The 19,618-nt window shown below is 34.6% G+C and overlaps 1 protein-coding gene across 3 annotated transcripts in view; it reads left to right on the top strand.

Annotated features, from left to right (window-relative positions):
* The window catches only part of ATR (ATR serine/threonine kinase), a 106,853-nt gene that overhangs the window by 39,049 nt on the left and 48,186 nt on the right, over nucleotides 1-19,618 (top strand). For all 3 annotated transcript variants that reach the window (XM_057545798.1, XM_007188080.2, XM_057545799.1), the window contains exons 22-25: nucleotides 4,160-4,366; nucleotides 5,463-5,576; nucleotides 9,438-9,553; nucleotides 12,996-13,116. In XM_057545798.1, the coding sequence (XP_057401781.1) occupies nucleotides 4,160-4,366; nucleotides 5,463-5,576; nucleotides 9,438-9,553; nucleotides 12,996-13,116 (558 nt within the window). The remainder of the gene's footprint in view (nucleotides 1-4,159; nucleotides 4,367-5,462; nucleotides 5,577-9,437; nucleotides 9,554-12,995; nucleotides 13,117-19,618) is intronic.

Raw genomic sequence — 19,618 nt, 5'->3', positions numbered from 1 at the left:
AAAAAAAAAAGTTAAGTGAGAAATTTAAAAAGAGAAATGGATAAAAAAACAAGATATGGAACAAGAGGTGACTGAACTGAAGAAGTTGAAGAAATGAAGGTTAAATTATAAGGACCGTGGGGGAAGAATATATATGACTAAAACTTTAGTAAGGAGCACTGACGAAAGGCAGAAGAATAATCAAGAGAACAAAAATGAGATTAGAGAAAGGAGTACAAAGGATCAAAGAAGTAGGTGAAATGGAAGCTTGGCAAAGATTTCACATACAAATAGAGTTTCTAAAAAAGAAAAATAAAACAATAGAACATAATTAATATTTAAAACTATAATCCAAGAAAATTTTCTGGAAATAAAAGACCTAATAAGTCTGCATATTGAAAGGATCCATTGTGTACCTGCAAACATTGACCCCAGAATAGTCAACCCTGAGACATATCTTAGACTTTAATAATAAGAAATCTTCAGGACCTACAGGTAAAAAAATATTTTTAAAAAATCACTTAAAAGGGCAAGAAAAGTAAGTTAGTATCAGAATTCTCAACAGCAGTATACAGAGTGAGCCTAGAGGATAGCAGCATTTTCAAAAATGTAAGGGACACGAAGAATAAGCCAAGCTGTCCTTAGAATATCACAGATAAGAAACATAGTTTTAACGTACAAGAATTGAAGAAATATGAGTTTCACAAGCAAGCTCTTCCTAAGAGGTATGCTAGAGAATGGCTTCACTCAATCAAGAGATGACTGGGGAGACTTTGGCAAAAGAACTTATGGTTACTAGTTATATATTTAACTAAAACAACAGTGGGGACAAATTTGGGAGAATTCTATGTAAATGCTATATATTTTAATAAAATAGAAATTATGCAATTTTTTAAATGGGAGAAGAAGAGACTAAGATATAAATAAAATGAGCTTAGTCACTATTGCATAGGCAACAACTAGGAATCAAAATATACTATTTAAAACTGGTAAACAGTTAAAGAAGGTTAAATAAAGAGACCAGAGACATTATAAAAGGTATTTGTGTAAAGGGTACCTCTAGAACAAAAGTATAAATTTTCTTCTATACCAAAAGAAATTAATTTTTAGGAGCTAATTGTAATTTTAAAAAACTGATAGAATTGAGGCCCGGCATATCAGTCATATTAATAAATGTGAAAGACCTTAAAAGAAAAAATATTACAAATTGACTTACAAAGCAGGAAACAACTCTGTGCTGTTTGTAATACACACGTATAAAATAAATTATTTAGAAAGGCTAAAAATAAAGGAGTGAGCAAATTTTTTAAGTTGAAATAAGAAAGCAGGAATTCTGATTCTGCCCCTAGACAAAGTAGAATAGAAACCAAAAAGTATTAAATGTGACAAAAAAGGGTACTTTATAATACTAAAAGCCGTAATTCACAAAAATACAATAGAAGATATGGAACTTACAAAGACGATACATTATGAATATATATACTCCTGAGCGAGCAAACCCACAGAGACAGAAGATAGATTAGTGGTTGCCTGGGGCTGGGAGGTTGGGAGGAAATGGTGAGTGAACTAATAATAGAATTAATGAAAAAAATCATACTGTTATTTTCATAAATGCTGAAATGGCCTTTGACATACTGTACCATCCATTTCAGATAAAAACACTAAAGAAAATAGGAATCAATGGATAGTACTAATATATTATAAATGTATACATATGCATATGTGTGTTTATGTATACTGCATACACACATGCACACACATACACACATGCACGCATGCACGCTTGATGGGGAAATAAGATGCATTCCCACTGAAAGCAAGCTTGCTCATTATCTCCACTACAATTTAACATTCAGTTGGAAATATTGGCCAGTGAATTTAGATAAGAGAAAACTCAGAGGCATAAGATTTGGAAAAGACATGAAACTATCTCTATTTGCAGATGGCATGCTAATATACTTGGAAAACTCTAGAAAATATCAATAAACTAGCTCAGACAACAAACAAATTCAGTAAGATAGGAGAATATAAAAATCATAATCTTCATATAGCAACAATAACCAGGTAGAAGACTTGTTGGAAAACCCTATTTACAGTAGTAACAGAAAAAGATAATATACTTAGGAGTAAGCATAACAAGAAATGTATAAACCAGTAAGAGGAAAACTTTGAAACACTCCTGAACGACACAAAAATGTAATTGATTTAAACAAACGGAAACACCCCTTATTTATTGGGTAGGTTGACTCAATATTACAAAGATTTTAATTCTCCCTAGGATAATTTATAAATTTAATGCCGTCCCAAAGAAATGCCAAGTTGTTTGTTTTTTTAACTAGAGAAGTTCATACTAATGTTAAGATGGAAAAACAAACATGTAAAAAATAGCTAGGAAAAATCTGAAAAAAAAGCAACTATGGGAGTTCAGTAGCCCTCCCAGACATTAATATACTCTACAGCCTCTATAATTATAACAGTGTGATACTGGTACATGAGTAGACAGACCACTGGGAAAAAAAATAGAAAGTCTAGAAATAGACCCAAGTATATATGGACATTTAGGACATGATAAAAACATGGATTTTTTTTTCTTTTCTTTCTTTCTTTCTTTATTGAACACCTACTCATTTTATAAATTCTTTTGGAATTGAATATTTTTTGCTGAAAAATGAAACCCAGTTTATCTAACCTAGAAGTGAAGTAAAAACATTTTTAAGCACTTAGGAGAGAAGTATATTTTAAAGTTACCTTTCATTTAGTGTTCATGTATTTATTGTCTTGAGTATGAACTGCATTTATCTTTGCCAACTAAAATGTTCTTTTCCTTATTGTTTTCTACTTTTAACAAGGTAATATATGTCTATAATTATATTAGTTTTGCTGTTTATTGGTTACTAGTTCATCTATTTTAAGTATTTATGCCTGAATTAACCTGTAATGTTATTTAAATGAGTTAATGTTGAAGTTTCTGGATGGCATAAAATGTCTTTATTTTTCTTTTGAAATGTATTATTCTAATTTGAATCACAGTTTTAACATGGAATTTGAGATGCTCATATATGCTTTACTTTTGCTAGAAGGAAAATTATGTAAACAAAGTAGTTCTAAAGTGGTCACACAGGTGCAATATCTAAATCTAACTGGCTTGAGAATAGTCATTTCTTACGCCTAACAGTTTTTCATTACAGCATCCTCGGTAGATAGATGAAAAAAGATTACTTGAACCAACATATTTTTTCATAAAGCCTACCTCTTTCTTCCTACGTCTTTTGTTTTAAATCATCCCCACAGGACTCTTTTCCCGTATCTTTTTCTCCTGTAATAGCTTTTTATACACTCTTCAGTTTTCTTATTTTTTTTTTTTTTTAAGGATTTTCTTTTTAATTAATTAATTAATTTATTTTTGTCTGTATTGGGTCTTCGGTTCGTGCGAGGGCTTTCTCCAGTTGCGGCAAGCGGGGGCCACTCTTCATCGCGGTGCGGGGACCGCTCTTCATCGCGGTGCGCGGGCCTTTCTCCATCGCGGCCCCTCCCGTTGCGGGGCACAGGCTCCAGACGCGCAGGCTCAGCAATTGTGGCTCACGGGCCCAGCCGCTCCGCGGCATGTGGGATCCTCCCAGACCAGGGCCCGAACCCGTGTCCCCTGCATTAGCAGGCAGATTCTCAACCACTGCGCCACCAGGGAAGCCCAGTTTTCTTATTTTAATTAATAGCTCTTCCTTATTGACTTATTTACTAAAATATCTATTATCCTTGAAAAGATACTCTGAGCTCTTTTTCATCTTCATTTCTTCTTTACTTTGTACACATATTTGTTATTGTACATATTGTATGATATTTTATCTGTTTGCATGTTTATTTTCCCTTTAGATTGTAAACTCATTGGGATAAGACTGTCTTATTTCTGTATACTGATGTAATAATACTCAGTAACTGTTTATTTAATGGATTAGTGATTAAAACTTTTAAGCACACTTAATGATTCTAATCCCACAACATATTGTGGACTATATTATGTGAACTCAGCAAAAACTAGGTGAAAAGACTGAAGATATTTAATTTTTGAAGAATTTAATTTTGTCAATATTTGTCAGATATTCCTTAATTTTTTTAAGCTTTCTGGTTAGGACAATATACTAGTTTGTAGAAGTTATGTATAAACTTTCTACTTTTATTTTAGGAAAAACTGATCAGATATGCAACAGATAGTGAAACAGTGGAACCTGTTATTTCACAGTTGGTGACAGTGCTTTTGAAAGGTTGCCAAGATGCAAACTCTCAAGCTCGGTTGCTCTGTGGGGAGTGCTTAGGGGAATTGGGAGCAATAGATCCAGGTCGGCTAGATTTCTCAACCACTGAAACCCAAGGAAAAGATTTTACATTTGTGGTAAGTTTTGGTAATTTGGAATGACCAGAAGAGTTCTCTGTCCTAATGGGGTTTCTATATTCCATTTACAAGAAACTATTCAGGTTATCCTTAGTGGCAGCTTGATCTAAACTAGACAATTTAGGTAATTTCTGAGTTTATTCCTTAATACTATTGCAGAGACCTTTAGCCAAAAACTATAAAGTTGGAGTCCAGTCTAGTGTGCTATGTTCTTTTAAATAAGCTTTCTAGGGACTTCCCTGGTGGCACAGTGGTTAAGAATCTGCCTGCCAATGCAGGGGGCACAGGTTCGATCCCTGGTCCGGGAAGATACCACATGCTGTGGAGCAAATAAGCCCGTGCGCCACAACTACTGAGCCTGTGTGCCACAACTACTGAAGCCCATGCACCTAGAGCCCGTGATCCGCAACAAGAGAAGCCACCGCAATGAGAAGCCCACGCGCTGCAACGAAGACCCAACACAGCCAAAAATAAATAAAAAACAAAAACAAAAAAATAAATAAATAAGCTTTCTAACCTAATCATGACAGATACTTAAAATCTAATTAATTATTTAAATTTTACTATTTAAACACAATTGCTAAGTGTCTCCATGGGAAACTGATTCCCAGGGTGTTTTAATAGTGTGTATATAAAAATGTTTCCATAGTCAAATGAGTGTGGGAAGTCTTATAAAACAAAATTAAACAGAACTTTTAATATATTGGGGAACGTTATGAATCTCCTAGAGAAGAGTGTGTGAAAATTATTTTTTGGAGCTTTTCAGTTGGCCAAGGTTCTACAGAATGCAAGTTAGGAAATTCTATACATACAATTTTCTTTCTAAGAGTTAAAAAACAAAAAATGCAAATTGCTGGATTTATGTAAAAGGTGAATGAGTCTAACACTTTATAAATAGTCTGAAAAGCCTTAGATTTGGCTTCTTAGCTACAGATTATATTTTAGTCGTGGTACCAAACTTTGTTTACACCTTACTGAGCTTTCCTTTTCGAAGTTAAATTCACTTAGGCGACTAAGTTAAATTCACCATGGAATGAGGTACAGTTTAAGAAAATTTATACAAATTATCCTGTAATTTTTTCTTGTTCTTATTGAGACTGGAGTAGAAGATGCAAACTTTGCCTATGGATTATTGATGGAACTAACAAGAGCTTACCTCGCATATGCAGATAACAGCCGAGCTCAAGATTCAGCAGCTTATGCCATTCAGGTAAGAGTGTATATAGACATTACTGGCTTTATGTTATTAAATTCTAGTAAGAAAGTTGTAAATTCTATGCTTTAGAAACTCTTATTTTTTTTTGACTGTCATTTTTATTATCAAAGTAATACACGTTCTTAACAAAAATTTCAAAGAGTACAGAAATGTACCCTCCTAACAGATTATTATATGTACTTGGAAGTTTTTTCTATGTGTATACAAATACATATGTTTTCTCCACCAAACAAGCAGATCATAGTACTTGATTTTCTTCTGTGCTTAATAGTCTTATCTTGTGTAATTTTCCATGTCAGTACATATATCTCTAATTCATTCTTTTCAATGACTTAATATTCAATATGAACATGCCATAATTTAAGAAATTTATTTAACACATTTAGGTTGTGTTCAGTGTTTTGTTTTTACAAAAAAATGATTTTGAAAACATACATAATTTCTAAGTACTTGAGTGAATATATCAACAATAAATATCCAGAAATTAAAATGTCTCAGAGCAGATACAGAGTTTACATTTGATAGATTTTATCAAAAAAGTTTCACCAGATAATATTCCCTTGACAAACCTGCCCTTAATTAAAATTTTAAGTCTTTGCCGATGTGACAAATAAAAAATGATATTGTTTCATTTTAATTTGCATTTAATTATGAGAGAGGTGTAACATCTTTTATATATTTATGGCTTTTTTGTGAATTTTCTCTACATGATCTTTTCCCATTTTTCCCTTGGTATTGGTCTTTTTTTTAATTGATGTTTTAAAACCTATTTGGATGTAGTGGAAATTAACCCTGTGTCTACCATATGTGTAATAAATATTTTTCCAGTTTGACTTTTTTGGCCCCTTTTCATGATTTTTTTTTAATTAAAAGATTTTTTATTTTGTTAGATATTCAGGTCTGAAATTCATGGTTAGAGGTATGAGTTAAACATATTTGGAAGTTTTCATAGTTCATAGTAGAGATGGCATTTACAACTGTGATTCTGGATGAGACGATCAAGAGAGGGAGTATGTATAGATAAAAAGGTTCTAATAATTGAGACCTGGATAATGAGAGCTCAGTGAGAAGAGGGAAAAAGTAAGAAAACTGAGAAGGAGCTACCAATAAGGTAGGAGAATATGGTGTTCTGGAAGACAAGAAAGTGTTTCAGGAAGTATGGAGTGATCCAAATTCTGATCATAGGTTTAATAATTTCAGGGTTGAGAATTGACCATTGGCTGTATTAACATAAAGGTCATTGGTGACCTTGACAAAAGCAGTTTCAGTGTAGTTTAGAAAGGCTCGTTAGAATATTTTTAAGAACATGTGGGAAGAGAGGAATTAGAGAAATTACAGAAACTCTTTCGAGGAGTGTTGCTATTAAGGAGAGCGGAAGAATGAGATAGTAGCTGGGGAGGAAAAGGCGTAAAGATGGGGAAAAAAAACATGTTTATCCGTTGTTTGGGAACAGTTCAGCGGGAGGAGAATAGCGATGCTGTATAAGAGAATTGGTATAATACTATTTTAAATAGGTAAAGAGATGTGGAATATAGTGTACCAGTGGAAAGAGTAGCCTTAATTAAAAACAAACACAATTTGGGACTTCCCTGGTGGTCCAGTGGTTAAGACTCCACACTCCCAATGCAGGGTGCCTGGGTTTGATCCCTGGCCAGGGAACTAGAGCCCGCATGCTGCAACTAAGACCTGGCACAGCCAAATAAAAAAATAAATATTTAAAAAGAAAAAGAAACAAACAAGGGACTTCCCTCGTGGCACAGTGGTTAAGAATCCGCCTGCCAGTGCAGGGGACACGGGTTTGAGCCCTGGTCCGGGAAGATCCCACATGCCGCAGAGCAACTAAGCCTGTGTGCCACAGCTACTGAGCCTGTGCTCTAGAGCCCACAAGCCACAACTACCGAGCCCAGGTGCCACAACTACTGAAGCCCACGTGCCTAGAGCCAGTGCTCTGCAACAAGAGAAGCCTCCGCAATGAGAAGCCCGTGTACTTTTGGTAGTGTATATATGTCCATGCCACTCTCTCACTTCGTCCCAGCTTACCCTTCCCCCTCCAGCCGCATAGCACAGGGAAATCAGCTTGGTGCCTTGTGACCACCTAGAGGGGTGGGATAGGGAGAGTGGGAGGGAGACGCAAGAGAGAGGAGATATGGGGATATATGTATATGTATAGCTGATTCACTTTGTTATAAAGCAGAAACTAACACACCAGTGTAAAGCAATTATACTCCAATAAAGATGTTAAAAAAAAAAAAAAAAGAGGAAGAAGCTCACGCACTGCAACGAAGAGTAACCCCAGCTCGCCACAACTAGAGAAAGCCCACGCACAGCAACGAAGACCCAATGCGGCCATAAATTAACTAATTAATTAATTAATTAAAAAATAAAACATACAATTGTGACTCATTAAATTAGAGTAAATTAAAAAGGAAAAAACCAATTCATCTGTAGTAACAAAAAAGAAAGCAGAGCATATAAGCACTGATACTGATATTGCCAGGCTGGGGAGATATTAGCATGGAAGTTGTGGAGATCTCTTGTGATTGCTTGTTTTCTCAGTGAAATATGAAGCAAGATCTACAACTGTAAGTATATTAGTGTGTTTTGTTTTTTCTTACAATTTTATTGAGATATAATTGACATACAGCGCTGTATAAGTTTAAGATGTGCAGCATAATGATTTGACTTACATACATCGTGAAATGATTATTGCAATAAGTTTAGTGAACATCCATTATCTCATATGGATACAAAATTAAATTTTAAAAAAGATATTTTTCCTTGTGATTAGAACTCTTGTGATTTATTCTCTTAACAACTTTCATATATAACATATAGCAGTGTTAATTATATTTATCATGTTCTGCAATACATCCCTAGTATTTATTTATAAGTGGAAGTTTGTACCTTTTACTGCCTTTATCTAATTCCCCTCCCCTAACATTAAAAGTATAAATGGTCCCAAGACCAAAAAGTTAGAGGATTGCTGATTTACTAAGTCTGTTATTGGAGGTTGATTATGAGGACTTCTGTAGCCAGAGTGACTTTGCAAACATCAGAAAAAGCTGGCTTCAAACAAAATTTTAATAACATTTTAAAGTTAAATGAAAATGTTTTGAATACTTCTGTATTTGAACTTTCATAAACTTCCTTACTTTTATTAAAAAATGCTAAGTATAAAGTACATATTCTATTAGACAGTATTTATACTTTACAATTATTAGGAATACATCTATTGCATGTGGTCCTTTTCAGTGAAATTAGAAAGAAAGAATAGTAGATGATGGAAGATATAATACCCTAACATATTTGTCTTGTTTTAAAGATTGATATTGGGAGACAAAGATTTTTTTTTTTCTTTATAAAATCCCACTTGTTTTATTTTCAGGAAAGTAAAATATAACCATTTCATTGATGGACTTGAATAGTAAATTGGTCTTTAACATTTGCATCTTATTTTCAGAATTTTAAGATCAGTACTTTATATATAGAATTTGAGATATCTTGAATTTTTGAACTATTTTGGATTTGTAGTTACGTTCATTAAAATTCAGAAAAGGTCAAATTCTAAAAGTTCTGCAAATATAGAAAATTCCAATTTTTTTCCTCCAAATAGCTTAGTCATTTGTTTCAATACATGTTATGTACAGCACACAAATTGCATGTTCAAATATTACCACAGCTTTGTGACCTTGAGTAAGTCACCTAAATGGTTTGAAGCATTGAGACAACTCCAAAATTTTATCATTGTATGTATTTTTCTATGTATTTTTATGGCTGTAATGTGTAGAATGTTGATGGATGTAAAGGTTTATCTGTTTCATTGACGATTTACAACTGTAAAATATGTATTTGTAGGAGTTACTTTCTATTTATGACTGTAGAGAGATGCAGACTGATGGCCCAGGTCACCAATTGTGGAGGAGATTTCCCGAGCATGTTCGGGAAATACTGGAACCTCATCTAAATACTAGGTCTGTAGACTCATTAAAACTATTTTCATAAAATTGTTTTTAACTTTATAAACTAAATGTTATTTTTGATATAACTTTTTAGCATTAAAAGTATTTTTAGTATGTTCTAATATGTATTTTGCACTAAGATTTATGCTTATAATATTGTCAAAATGAGAAGTATAGTCTGCTCATTGTTTAAATTCTGTAACTTTAAGTATTGAGACAAATTCATTGAAGCTGAAAGGATTGATTTTTTTTTTTAATTCAACTGTCAGTAGTACTTTGAAAAATCTACTTTAAATTGAATATGAGTTGAAACTTTTGATAGGTCTAATTAACACAGAAATTTAAGAATTTAAAGTTAGTCCCAAAGCCTTTAGTAATCCCAATTAGAGATTAGAGATTTTTAGCCCTACCAATTTCTCCTCATGAAAATATTTTCTCCTTCTACTTTTAAAAAAAGTATTTTCTACCTTTTTGCCTCCCCATTTTAATAACTTTGTTAGGACTGATTGAAGGCCATAAATAATTTTTAGTTAGAAACTTTAATTTTAGGTAGTCTAAGTCACAAGCTTATTGGGTATGTGACCTTGCATAAATTTAGTTTTTGAACCTTAGTAGACATGTAGTAAAATTCTTTATAAAAGCCCTTAAGTATGCATACTTATTTGCTAGATACCCTTTAATGTTTAGAAACCTTTTAAACATCATTTTATTTCTTATGAAGAGCATTGTTTAAAGATATAAAATAAATGCTTGTTTTTTCTTTTTTGAGGACTCCATACTTCTCCATTTCTTTATCTATATTTTATAGCACATATAGATGCTTAAGAGTTTCTGTGATCTTGTGGAAAGTTTATGGCTTTTAGAGTCATGTAGACCCAAATTTGAATCTTGACTGCATTTGCTCACTCTAAAATCTTGGGCAATTTACTTAATATTTCCAAGTCTCAGTTTTTTTCATCTTGAAAATGTGGATAGCTTTACTTACGTTATATGATTGTTAGGAATAGAGAAGATAATGTTAAAAAGTACCTAGCAGAGTGCCTGACATTTGACTTAGACTCAATAATAAATGCTTATTCAATGTCAGCTTGTTGAATTTTGCTTTTTTTGGAAGGGGTAGTGTGGCTATTCCCTACTTCATGTGAAGTAGAAGCCAGCATTTCTGCCCACTTGTTATTCAATGTAGTATTTCGTAAGAAGCGAACATTTTCTGCCAACTTCTTGTTCTTTCATAAGAAGAATATTTAAGTGGTCATTTATAAGAGTGATCTTAGCAAAGCAATGAGAATTCTTATGATCCTTCTACTTTTATATCTGGGAGTTTGAAGGAACCTCTCAGATGGTCCCTCAATGGTAGAAGTTAGATTTATCTAGCTGGAATCTGCTCATTGAAATCACCACCTCATAAATGTAAGAAGTCAATAGAGAGCAATATTAATGGAATTGACTCACTTTTGTATGAAACACCAAGATACCAGGTTAGCCAGTAGGGCAGTTTTATAGCTTGGACTGCTTGATATTTTCTCCACAGGGCCTAGGAGAAATAAAAGACTTCCTACCATATCCTTGTTTTTGCTGCTTTAATGTTATATTCCTATACTCTCCTTTAATTTTTCTTCTTTCACTTGGGCTGTTTATATGCAGTCACTAAACCTAGATCAAAGGGATGGCTATGTTTGGGAGATTTGATTTTTAGAACTAGTTAGATCAACTACAGTTCAAAATTGCCACAGAAATAATTTTAGGAGAAAATATCAGGATGTGTCTTGATAGAACCTGACTTGTACCCCAATATCAGTAGTTTTCTAACTAAGTTCACCATAAAACTTGGTAAAATCATCTAGAGAATTCATGAAGATTCAAAATAGTGATGGTTAACTGAGAGATTATTGGATTTTTCAGTTTTTAGCAATTTGTGATACAGTAAAATACATAATGTTTGCTGAGAACCTTGAGTATAGGGCATTAATTATATTTGTCATTTCCTAACCTTGCATTGGTGATTAAAAAGGAACCCACTCACCTCAAAATATTGCTGTACACGTGTAAGATGAGACCTGTTTGAGCATGTTTAAGTGTTAACACTGAGGAGCAAATAGAAAGGATCATGTTGAAATTATGGAAGAGAGAAGTGGTAATTGATATAATAAGGACCCCGAGGGGCATCCAAAATGGTAGCCATATATCTAATGGAAGATTAGATTAGAGGAAGTGAAATCTCTTTCTCTGTAATAGGGGAAGATAAAATAATGGATGGAACTTAGCAGATTTTACAGATTTAGTTGTGGGATTGTGTTAATGGTTTCTTCTTTTTTTTTTTTCCATGAAGTAAGAAGTATAGGAGATGAGATTATTGGCTGAAAGTGGCAATGGAGTTGTTATAGGTGATGTAAGGAGAGTGGTGATGATTTGAAATAACCACTGTGGAAAAGAGAAGAGAGAGCTGATAAGGAAAACTTAAAAGGATTTCTGGGCAGCGTAGAGGTCCATTGAGGTTGAAGACTAAGATATGTAGTAGTACTAATCTCATAAGCAATTTAGTGATTTTTCCTCTATCAATGCAGTGGCCTAGGTATTTCAGTGAAGGCAGGCATTTAGACTGATCCAAGGTTGGGAGCTTGGTGGATGGGTACTGCTGGTAAAGAAAATGTGGCAGTGGGGTGCGTACAGGATATTACCAAGAGAGTACTTGAAGTGAAGTACCATGGAGACCAAGCTGGCTAGGGAGAGAGGTAATGAAAGGAGGGTATTATAGATCAGGAGAGTTTAGCAGAGTCAAGGGACAGAAGATCTCAGTGAGAGAACAGATGTGTCAGAGTAACTGAGCAAAAGAACTGGAACTTTGGGAAACTGGCCATAAAGTGCGGTCTAAATAGTACATTTTGGAAGTGAAGAAGTTTCTCTGTATTGGCAAGGGAGTCCCGATAAAGAAATAGAGGGGAAAGTCATTGAGAAGTTTTCAGTTTGACTAGATGGTTCAGCCAGACATTGAAGTCACTCAGGATGATAAGACTTGGTGAAGAAAGAAAATGCAGAGCAATTTACTAAATTTATCAGTGAGTTTGGTAATCAGTGGGTTTGGTAGATGCCCATAATGAGGAGTAGAGAATAGTATATATACCTGGGTGGCTTGAACCTCAAAGGAACAGATCTTTCTTGTACAATGATGGGGTTGGAAGGATCTGAAAGGAGCATTGAGGAAGGGAGGAAGCAGACTTAAATCCTTTGAAGTACTTGGGGTGTGCATGAATGACCTACCGCCCTGCCATTAAGAAGGCTTTAGGGAAAGTAGTGTCTTTAGCCAGATTTCAGTAAAGGCAAGGCAGTAGTGGGGTAGTCAGTGAAAGAGTTGATGTAGTTTCTTATGCTTTCTTTACTAAAGTTCTAAACAGATGGATATATATATATATATATATTTTTTTTTTTTTTTAATAAACAATTTTTTAAATTACAGATATAAGAGTTCTCAGAAGTCAACAGATTGGTCTGGAGTAAAGAAGCCAATTTACTTAAGTAAATTAGGTAATAACTTTGCAGAATGGTCAGCATCTTGGGCAGGTTATCTTATAACAAAGGTAAGAACTCTGTTCAGAATTTGACTGAACAGAAATTGTAAAGGAAACGAGAGCATCTATCTGAATGCATAGTACACACAGTAGGAATTATAATATTTGTGCTGATATAGAAGTTTTCGTAGAAAATGTTTACTACTAGAGAGTAACAATTTCTCTGTTGTTACTAGTAACAGTTTCTGAGTAACAAGGTAGTTGTTTTATCAAGCAAATTACTATGTTCTTCATGTGTTTGTAAAATGTCTATTATATTATGTCTGTTCATTTTAGGTTGTAAAATAATACTGTTTAAAAGGATATAAATGCTTTATCAGACTTTTTTACATAATAAAAAGATTTCTTAGGTAATAAAAAGATAATATTATCCCTTAGTGGCTACTTCTGAAAGAGGATACATTATCTGAACTTCCTCCAAAATAAAAGTAGAGGTTTTTCTTTTTGTTTTTTTTTTCACACACACACACTGTATTTTATTTTTACAAGAGATAAATAGACTGACATCAAGCATTGTACATGGATGACCACAACAAAAGCAACAATGATTGCAATTACCAAACATGAAACACACTCATACTATGTCATAATATTGACATTCAGTCCAGTAGTCCTCCACTGTAGCAGCTCCTTTACTTTGCAGTGAAAATTGATTTGTATATTCTTTGCCTCTGAGTCCTTGTGGGATTTTTTTTTTTTAAATTCAAACAGAAAGTCACAAAAATTATACTCATCCTCATCAGTTCACTCAGTCCCATGTAATTAATTTTTTTTTCATCTTGATCTTTTGTTAGCACTTTTATGAGTTCATCAGTTTTTCATTAGAGTTCTGAAAATGCTTATTCATTCAGTTCAGCAGTACAGTCAGTTACCAGAAACCTGTACTTGTCAGAGTCTTTTCCATGAATTTCTTGAAGATGAAACCCTTTTATAGGAACATATTTGCAAAAGCATCAGAGTACACCCAGAACTGTCTGTAAATGACAAAAGACTTAAAAATGACCACGGTTAAAGATTTGATGAAAGTTCATAATAATGCAGTTGACAAGAAAATTAGTTATTTCTGAGATATACATTTTAAAGTAATAACTAGGATTATGACTTATAACATTATACCAGAACATATAAGATTTTTAGAAATTTCATGTAATGTCTGAAACATTTATATTAACATATTTCCATACAAATAACCCAATGAAAGTTTAGTATTAGTTGTTTTGTTTGTTTGTTTTTTTATACTGCAGGTTCTTATTAGTCATCAATTTTATACACATCAGTGTATACATGTCAATCCCAATCGCCCAATTCAGCACACCACCATCCCCACCCCACCGCAGTTTTCCCCCCTTGGTGTCCATATGTCTGTTCTCTACATCTGTGTCTCAACTTCTGCCCTGCAAACCGGCTCATCTGTACCCTTTTTCTAAGTTCCACATACATGCGTTACTATACGATATTTGTTTTTCTCTTTCTGACTTACTTCACTCTGTATGACAGTCTCTAGATCCATCCACATCTCAACAAATGACTCACTTTCGTTCCTTTTTATGGCTGAGTAATATTCCATTGTATATATGTACCACAACTTCTTTATCCATTCGTCTGTTGATGGGCATTTACGTTGCTTCCATGACCTGGCTATTGTAAATAGTGCTGCAATGAACATTCGGGTGCATGTGTCTTTTTGAATTACAGTTTTCTCTGGGTATTTGCCCAGTAGTGGGATTGCTGGGTCATATGGTAATTCTATTTTTAGTTTTTTAAGGAACCTCCATATTGTTCTCCATAGTGACTGTATCAATTTACATTCCCACCAACAGTGCAAGAGGTTTCCCTTTTCTCCACACCCTCTCCAGCATTTGTTGTTTGTAGATTTTCTGAGGATGCCCATTCTAACTGGTGTGAGGTGATACCTCATTGTAGTTTTGATTTGCATTTCTCTAATAATTAGTGATGTTGAGCATCTTTTCATGTGCTTCGTGGCCGTCTGTATGTCTTCTTTGGAGAAATGTCTATTTAGGTCTTCTGCCCATTTTTGGATTGGGGTGTTTGTTTCTTTAATATTGAGCTGAATGAGCTGTTTATATATTTTGGAGATTAATCCTTTGTCCGTTGATTCATTTGCAAATATTTTCTCCCATTCTGAGGGTTGTCTTTTCGTCTTGTTTATGGTTTCCTTTGCTGTGCAAAAGCTTTGAAGTTTCATTAGGTCCCATTTGTTTATTTTTGTTTTTATTTCCATTACTCTAGGAGGGGGATCAAAAAAGATCTTGCTGTGATTTATGTCAAAGAGTGTTCTTCCTATATTTTCCTCTAAGAGTTTTATAGTGTCTAGTATTACATTTAGTTCTCTAATCCATTTTGAGTTTATTTTTGTATATGGTGTTAAGGAGTGTTCTAATTTCATTCTTTTACATGTAGCTGTCCAGTTTTCCCAGCACCACTTATTGAAGAGACTGTCTTTTCTCCATTGTATATCTTTGCCTCCTTTGTCATAGATTAGTTGACCATAGGTGCGTGGGTTAATCTCTGGGCTTTCTATCTTGTTCCATTGATCTATGTTTCTGTTTTTGTGCCAGTACCATATTGTCTTGATTACTGTAGCTTTGTAGTATAGCCTGAAGTCAGGGAGTCTGATTCCTCCAGCTCCGTTTTTTTCCCTCAAGACTGCTTTGGCTATTCAGGGTCTTTTGTGTCTCCATACAAATTTTAAGATGATTTGTTCTAGCTCCGTAAAAAATGCCATTGGTAATTTGATAGGGATTGCATTGAATCTGTAGATTGCTTTGGGTAGTATAGTCATTTTCACAATGTTGATTCTTCCAATCCAAGAACATGGTATATCTCTCCAGTTGTTGGTATCATCTTTAATTTCTTTCATCAGTGTCTTATAGTTTTCTGCATACAGGTCTTTTGTCTCCCTAGGTAGGTTTATTCCTAGGTATTTTATTCTTTTTGTTGCAATGGTAAATGGAAGTGTTTCCATAATTTCTCTTTCAGATTTTTCATCATTAGTGTATAGGAACGCAAGAGATTTCTGTGCATTAATTTTGTATCCTGGACCTTTACCATATTCATTAATTAGCTCTAGCAGTTTTCTGGTGGCAGTTTTAGGATTCTCTATGTATAGTATCATGTCATCTGCAAACAGTGACAGTTTTACTTCTTCTTTTCCAATTTGTATTCCTTTTATTTCTTTTTCTTCTCTGATTGCTGTGGCTAGGACTTCCAGAACTATGTTGAATAATAGTGGTGAGAGTGGACATCCTTGTCTCGTTCCTGATCTTAGAGGAAATGCTTTCAGTTTTTCACCATTGAGAATGATGTTTGCTGTGGGTTTGTCATATATGGCCTTTATTATGTTGAGGTAGGTTCCCTCTATGCCCACTTTCTGGAGAGTTTTTACCATAAATGGGTGTTGAATTTTGTCAAAAGCTGTCTCTGCATCTATTGAGATGATCATATGGTTTTTATTCTTCAATTTGTTAACATGGTGTATCACATTGATTGATTTGCGTATATTGAAGAATCCTTGCATCCCTGGGATAAATCCCACTTGATCATGGTGTATGATCCTTTTAATGTGTTGTTGGATTCTGTTTGCCAGTATTTTGTTGAGGATTTTTTCATGTATATTCATGAGTGATATTGGTCTGTAATTTTCTTTTTTTATAGTGTCTTTGTCTGGTTTTGGTATCAGGGTGATGGTGACCTCATAGAATGAGTTTGGGAGTGTTCCTTCCTCTGCAATTTTTTGGAAGAGTTTGAGAAGGATAAGTGTTAGCTCTTCTCTAAATGTTTGATAGAATTCACCTGTGAAGCCATCTGGTCCTGGACTTTTGTTTGTTGGAAGATTTTTAATCACAGTTTCAATTTCATTACTTGTGATTGGTCTGTTCATATTTTCTGTTTCTTCCTGGTTCAGTCTTGGAAGGTTATACCTTTCAAAGAATTTGTCCATTTCTTCCAGGTTGTCCATTTTATTGGCATAAAGTTGCTTGTAGTAGTCTCTTAGGATGCTTTGTACTTCTGCAGTGTCTGTTGTAACTTCTCCTTTTTCATTTCTAATTTTATTGAGTCCACTCCCTCTTTTTCTTGATAAGTCTGGCTAATGGCTTATCAATTTTGTTTATCTTCTCAAAGAACCAGCTTTTAGTTTTATTGATCTTTGCTATTGTTTTCTTTGTTTCTATTTCATTTATTTCTGCTCTGATCGTTATGATTTTTTTCCTTCTGCTAACTTTGGGTTTTGTTTGTTCTTCTTTCTCTAGTTTCTTTAGGTGTAAGGTTAGATTGTTTACTTGAGATTTTTCTTGTTTCTTTAGGTAGGATTGTATTGCTATAAACTTCCCTCTTAGAACTGCTTTTGCTGCATCCCATAGGTTTTGGGTCATCGTGTTTTCATTGTCATTTGTCTCTAGGTATGTTTTGATTTCCTCTTTGATGTCTTCAGTGATCTCTTGGTTATTTAGTAACATATTGTTTAGCCTCCATGTGTTTGTGTTTTTTACATTTTTTTCCCTGTAATTCATTTCTAATCTCATAGCGTTGTGGTCAGAAAAGATGCTTGATATGATTTCAATTTTCTTAAATTTACTGAGGCTTGATTTGTGACCCAAGATGTGATCTATCCTGGAGAATGTTCCGTGCACACTTGAGAAGAACGTGTAATCTGCTGTTTTTGGATGGAATGTCCTATAAATATCAATTAAATCTATCTGGTCTATTGTGTCATTTAAAGCTTGTGTTTCCTTATTTATTTCATTTTGGATGATCTGTCCATTGGTGTAAGTGAGGTGTTAAAGTCCCCCACTATTACTGTGTTACTGTCAATTTCCACTTTTAATAGCTGTTAGCAGTTGCCTTATGTATTGAAGTGCTCCTATGTTGGGTGCATATATATTTATAATTGTTATATCTTCTTCTTGGATTGATCCCTTGATCATTATGTAGTGTCCTTCCTTGTCTCTTGTAACATTCTTTATTTTAAAGTCTATTTTATCTGATATGAGTATAGCTACTCCAGCTTTCTTTTGATTTCCATTTGCATGGAATATCTTTTTCCATCCCTCACTTTCAGTCTGTATGTGTCCCTAGGTCTAAAGTGGTTCTCTTGTAGACAGCATATATATGGGTCTTGTTTTTGTATCCATTCAGCAAGCCTGTGTCTTTTGGTTGGAGCATTTAATCCATTTATGTTTAAGGTAATTATCGATATGTATGTTCCTATGACCATTTTCTTAATTGTTTTGGGTTTGTTTTTGTAGGTCCTTTTCTTCTCTTGTGTTTCCCACTTAGAGAAGTTCCTTTAGCATTTGTTGTAGAGCTGGTTTGGTGGTGCTGAATTCTCTTAGCTTTTGCTTGTCTGTAAAGCTTTTGATTTCTCCATCAAATCTAAATGAGATCCTTGCCGGGTAGAGTAATCTTGGTTGTAGGTTCTTCCCTTTCATCACTTTAAGTATATCATGCCACTCCCTTCTGGCTTGCAGAGTTTCTGCTGAGAAATCAGCTGTTAACCTTATGGGAGTTCCCTTGTATGTTATTTGTTGTTTTTCCCTTGCTGCTTTCAATAATTTTTCTTTGTCTTTAATTTTTGCCACTTTGATTACTATGTGTCTCGGCGTGTTTCTCCTTGGGTTTATCCTGTATGGGACTCTCTGCGCTTCCTGGACTTGGGTGGCTATTTCCTTTCCCATGTTAGGGAAGTTTTCGACTATAATCTCTTCAAATATTTTCTCGGGTCCTTTCTCTCTCTCTTCTCCTTTTGGGACCCCTATAATGCGAATGTTGTTGAGTTTAATGTTGTCCCAGAGGTCTCTTAGGGTGTCTTCATTTCTTTTCATTCTTTTTTCTTTAGTCTGTTCCGCAGCAGTGAATTCCACCATTCTGTCTTCCAAGTCACTTATCCGTTCTTCTGCCTCAGTTATTGTGCTATTGATTCCTTCTAGTGTAGTTTTCATTTCAGTTATTGTATTGGTCATCTCTGTTTGTTCTTTAATTCTTCTAGGTCTTTGTTAATCATTTCTTGCATCTTCTCAATCTTTGCCTCCATTCTTATTCCGAGGTCCTGGATCATCTTCACTATCATTATTCTGAATTCTTTTTCTGGAAGGTTGCCTATCTCCACTTCATTTAGTTGTTTTTCTGGGGTTTTTTCTTGTTCCTTCATCTGGTATATAGCCCTCTGCCTTTTCATCTTGTCTGTCTTTCTGTAAATGTGGTTTTTGTTCCACAGGCTGCAGGATTGTAGTTTTTCTTGCTTCTGCTGTCTGCTCTCTGGTGGTTGAGGCTATCTAAGAGGCTCTGGTGGTGGGTAGAGCTGACTGTTGCTGTGGCGGTCAGAGCTCCGTAAAACTTTAATCCACTTGACTGTTGATGGGTGGGGCTGGGTTCCCTCCCTGTTGGTTGTTTGGCCTGAGGCAACCCAACACTGGAGCCTACCTGGGCTCTTTGGTGGGGCTAATGGCAGACTCTGGGAGGGCTCACGCCAAGGAGTACTTCCCAGAACCTC

The sequence above is a fragment of the Balaenoptera acutorostrata genome, chromosome 4, assembly GCF_949987535.1.
Source record: "Balaenoptera acutorostrata chromosome 4, mBalAcu1.1, whole genome shotgun sequence".
Lineage (NCBI taxonomy): Eukaryota > Metazoa > Chordata > Mammalia > Artiodactyla > Balaenopteridae > Balaenoptera > Balaenoptera acutorostrata.
The sequence above is the reverse complement of the archived record's forward strand: the minus strand, read 5'-3'. Positions and strand labels throughout refer to the sequence as shown.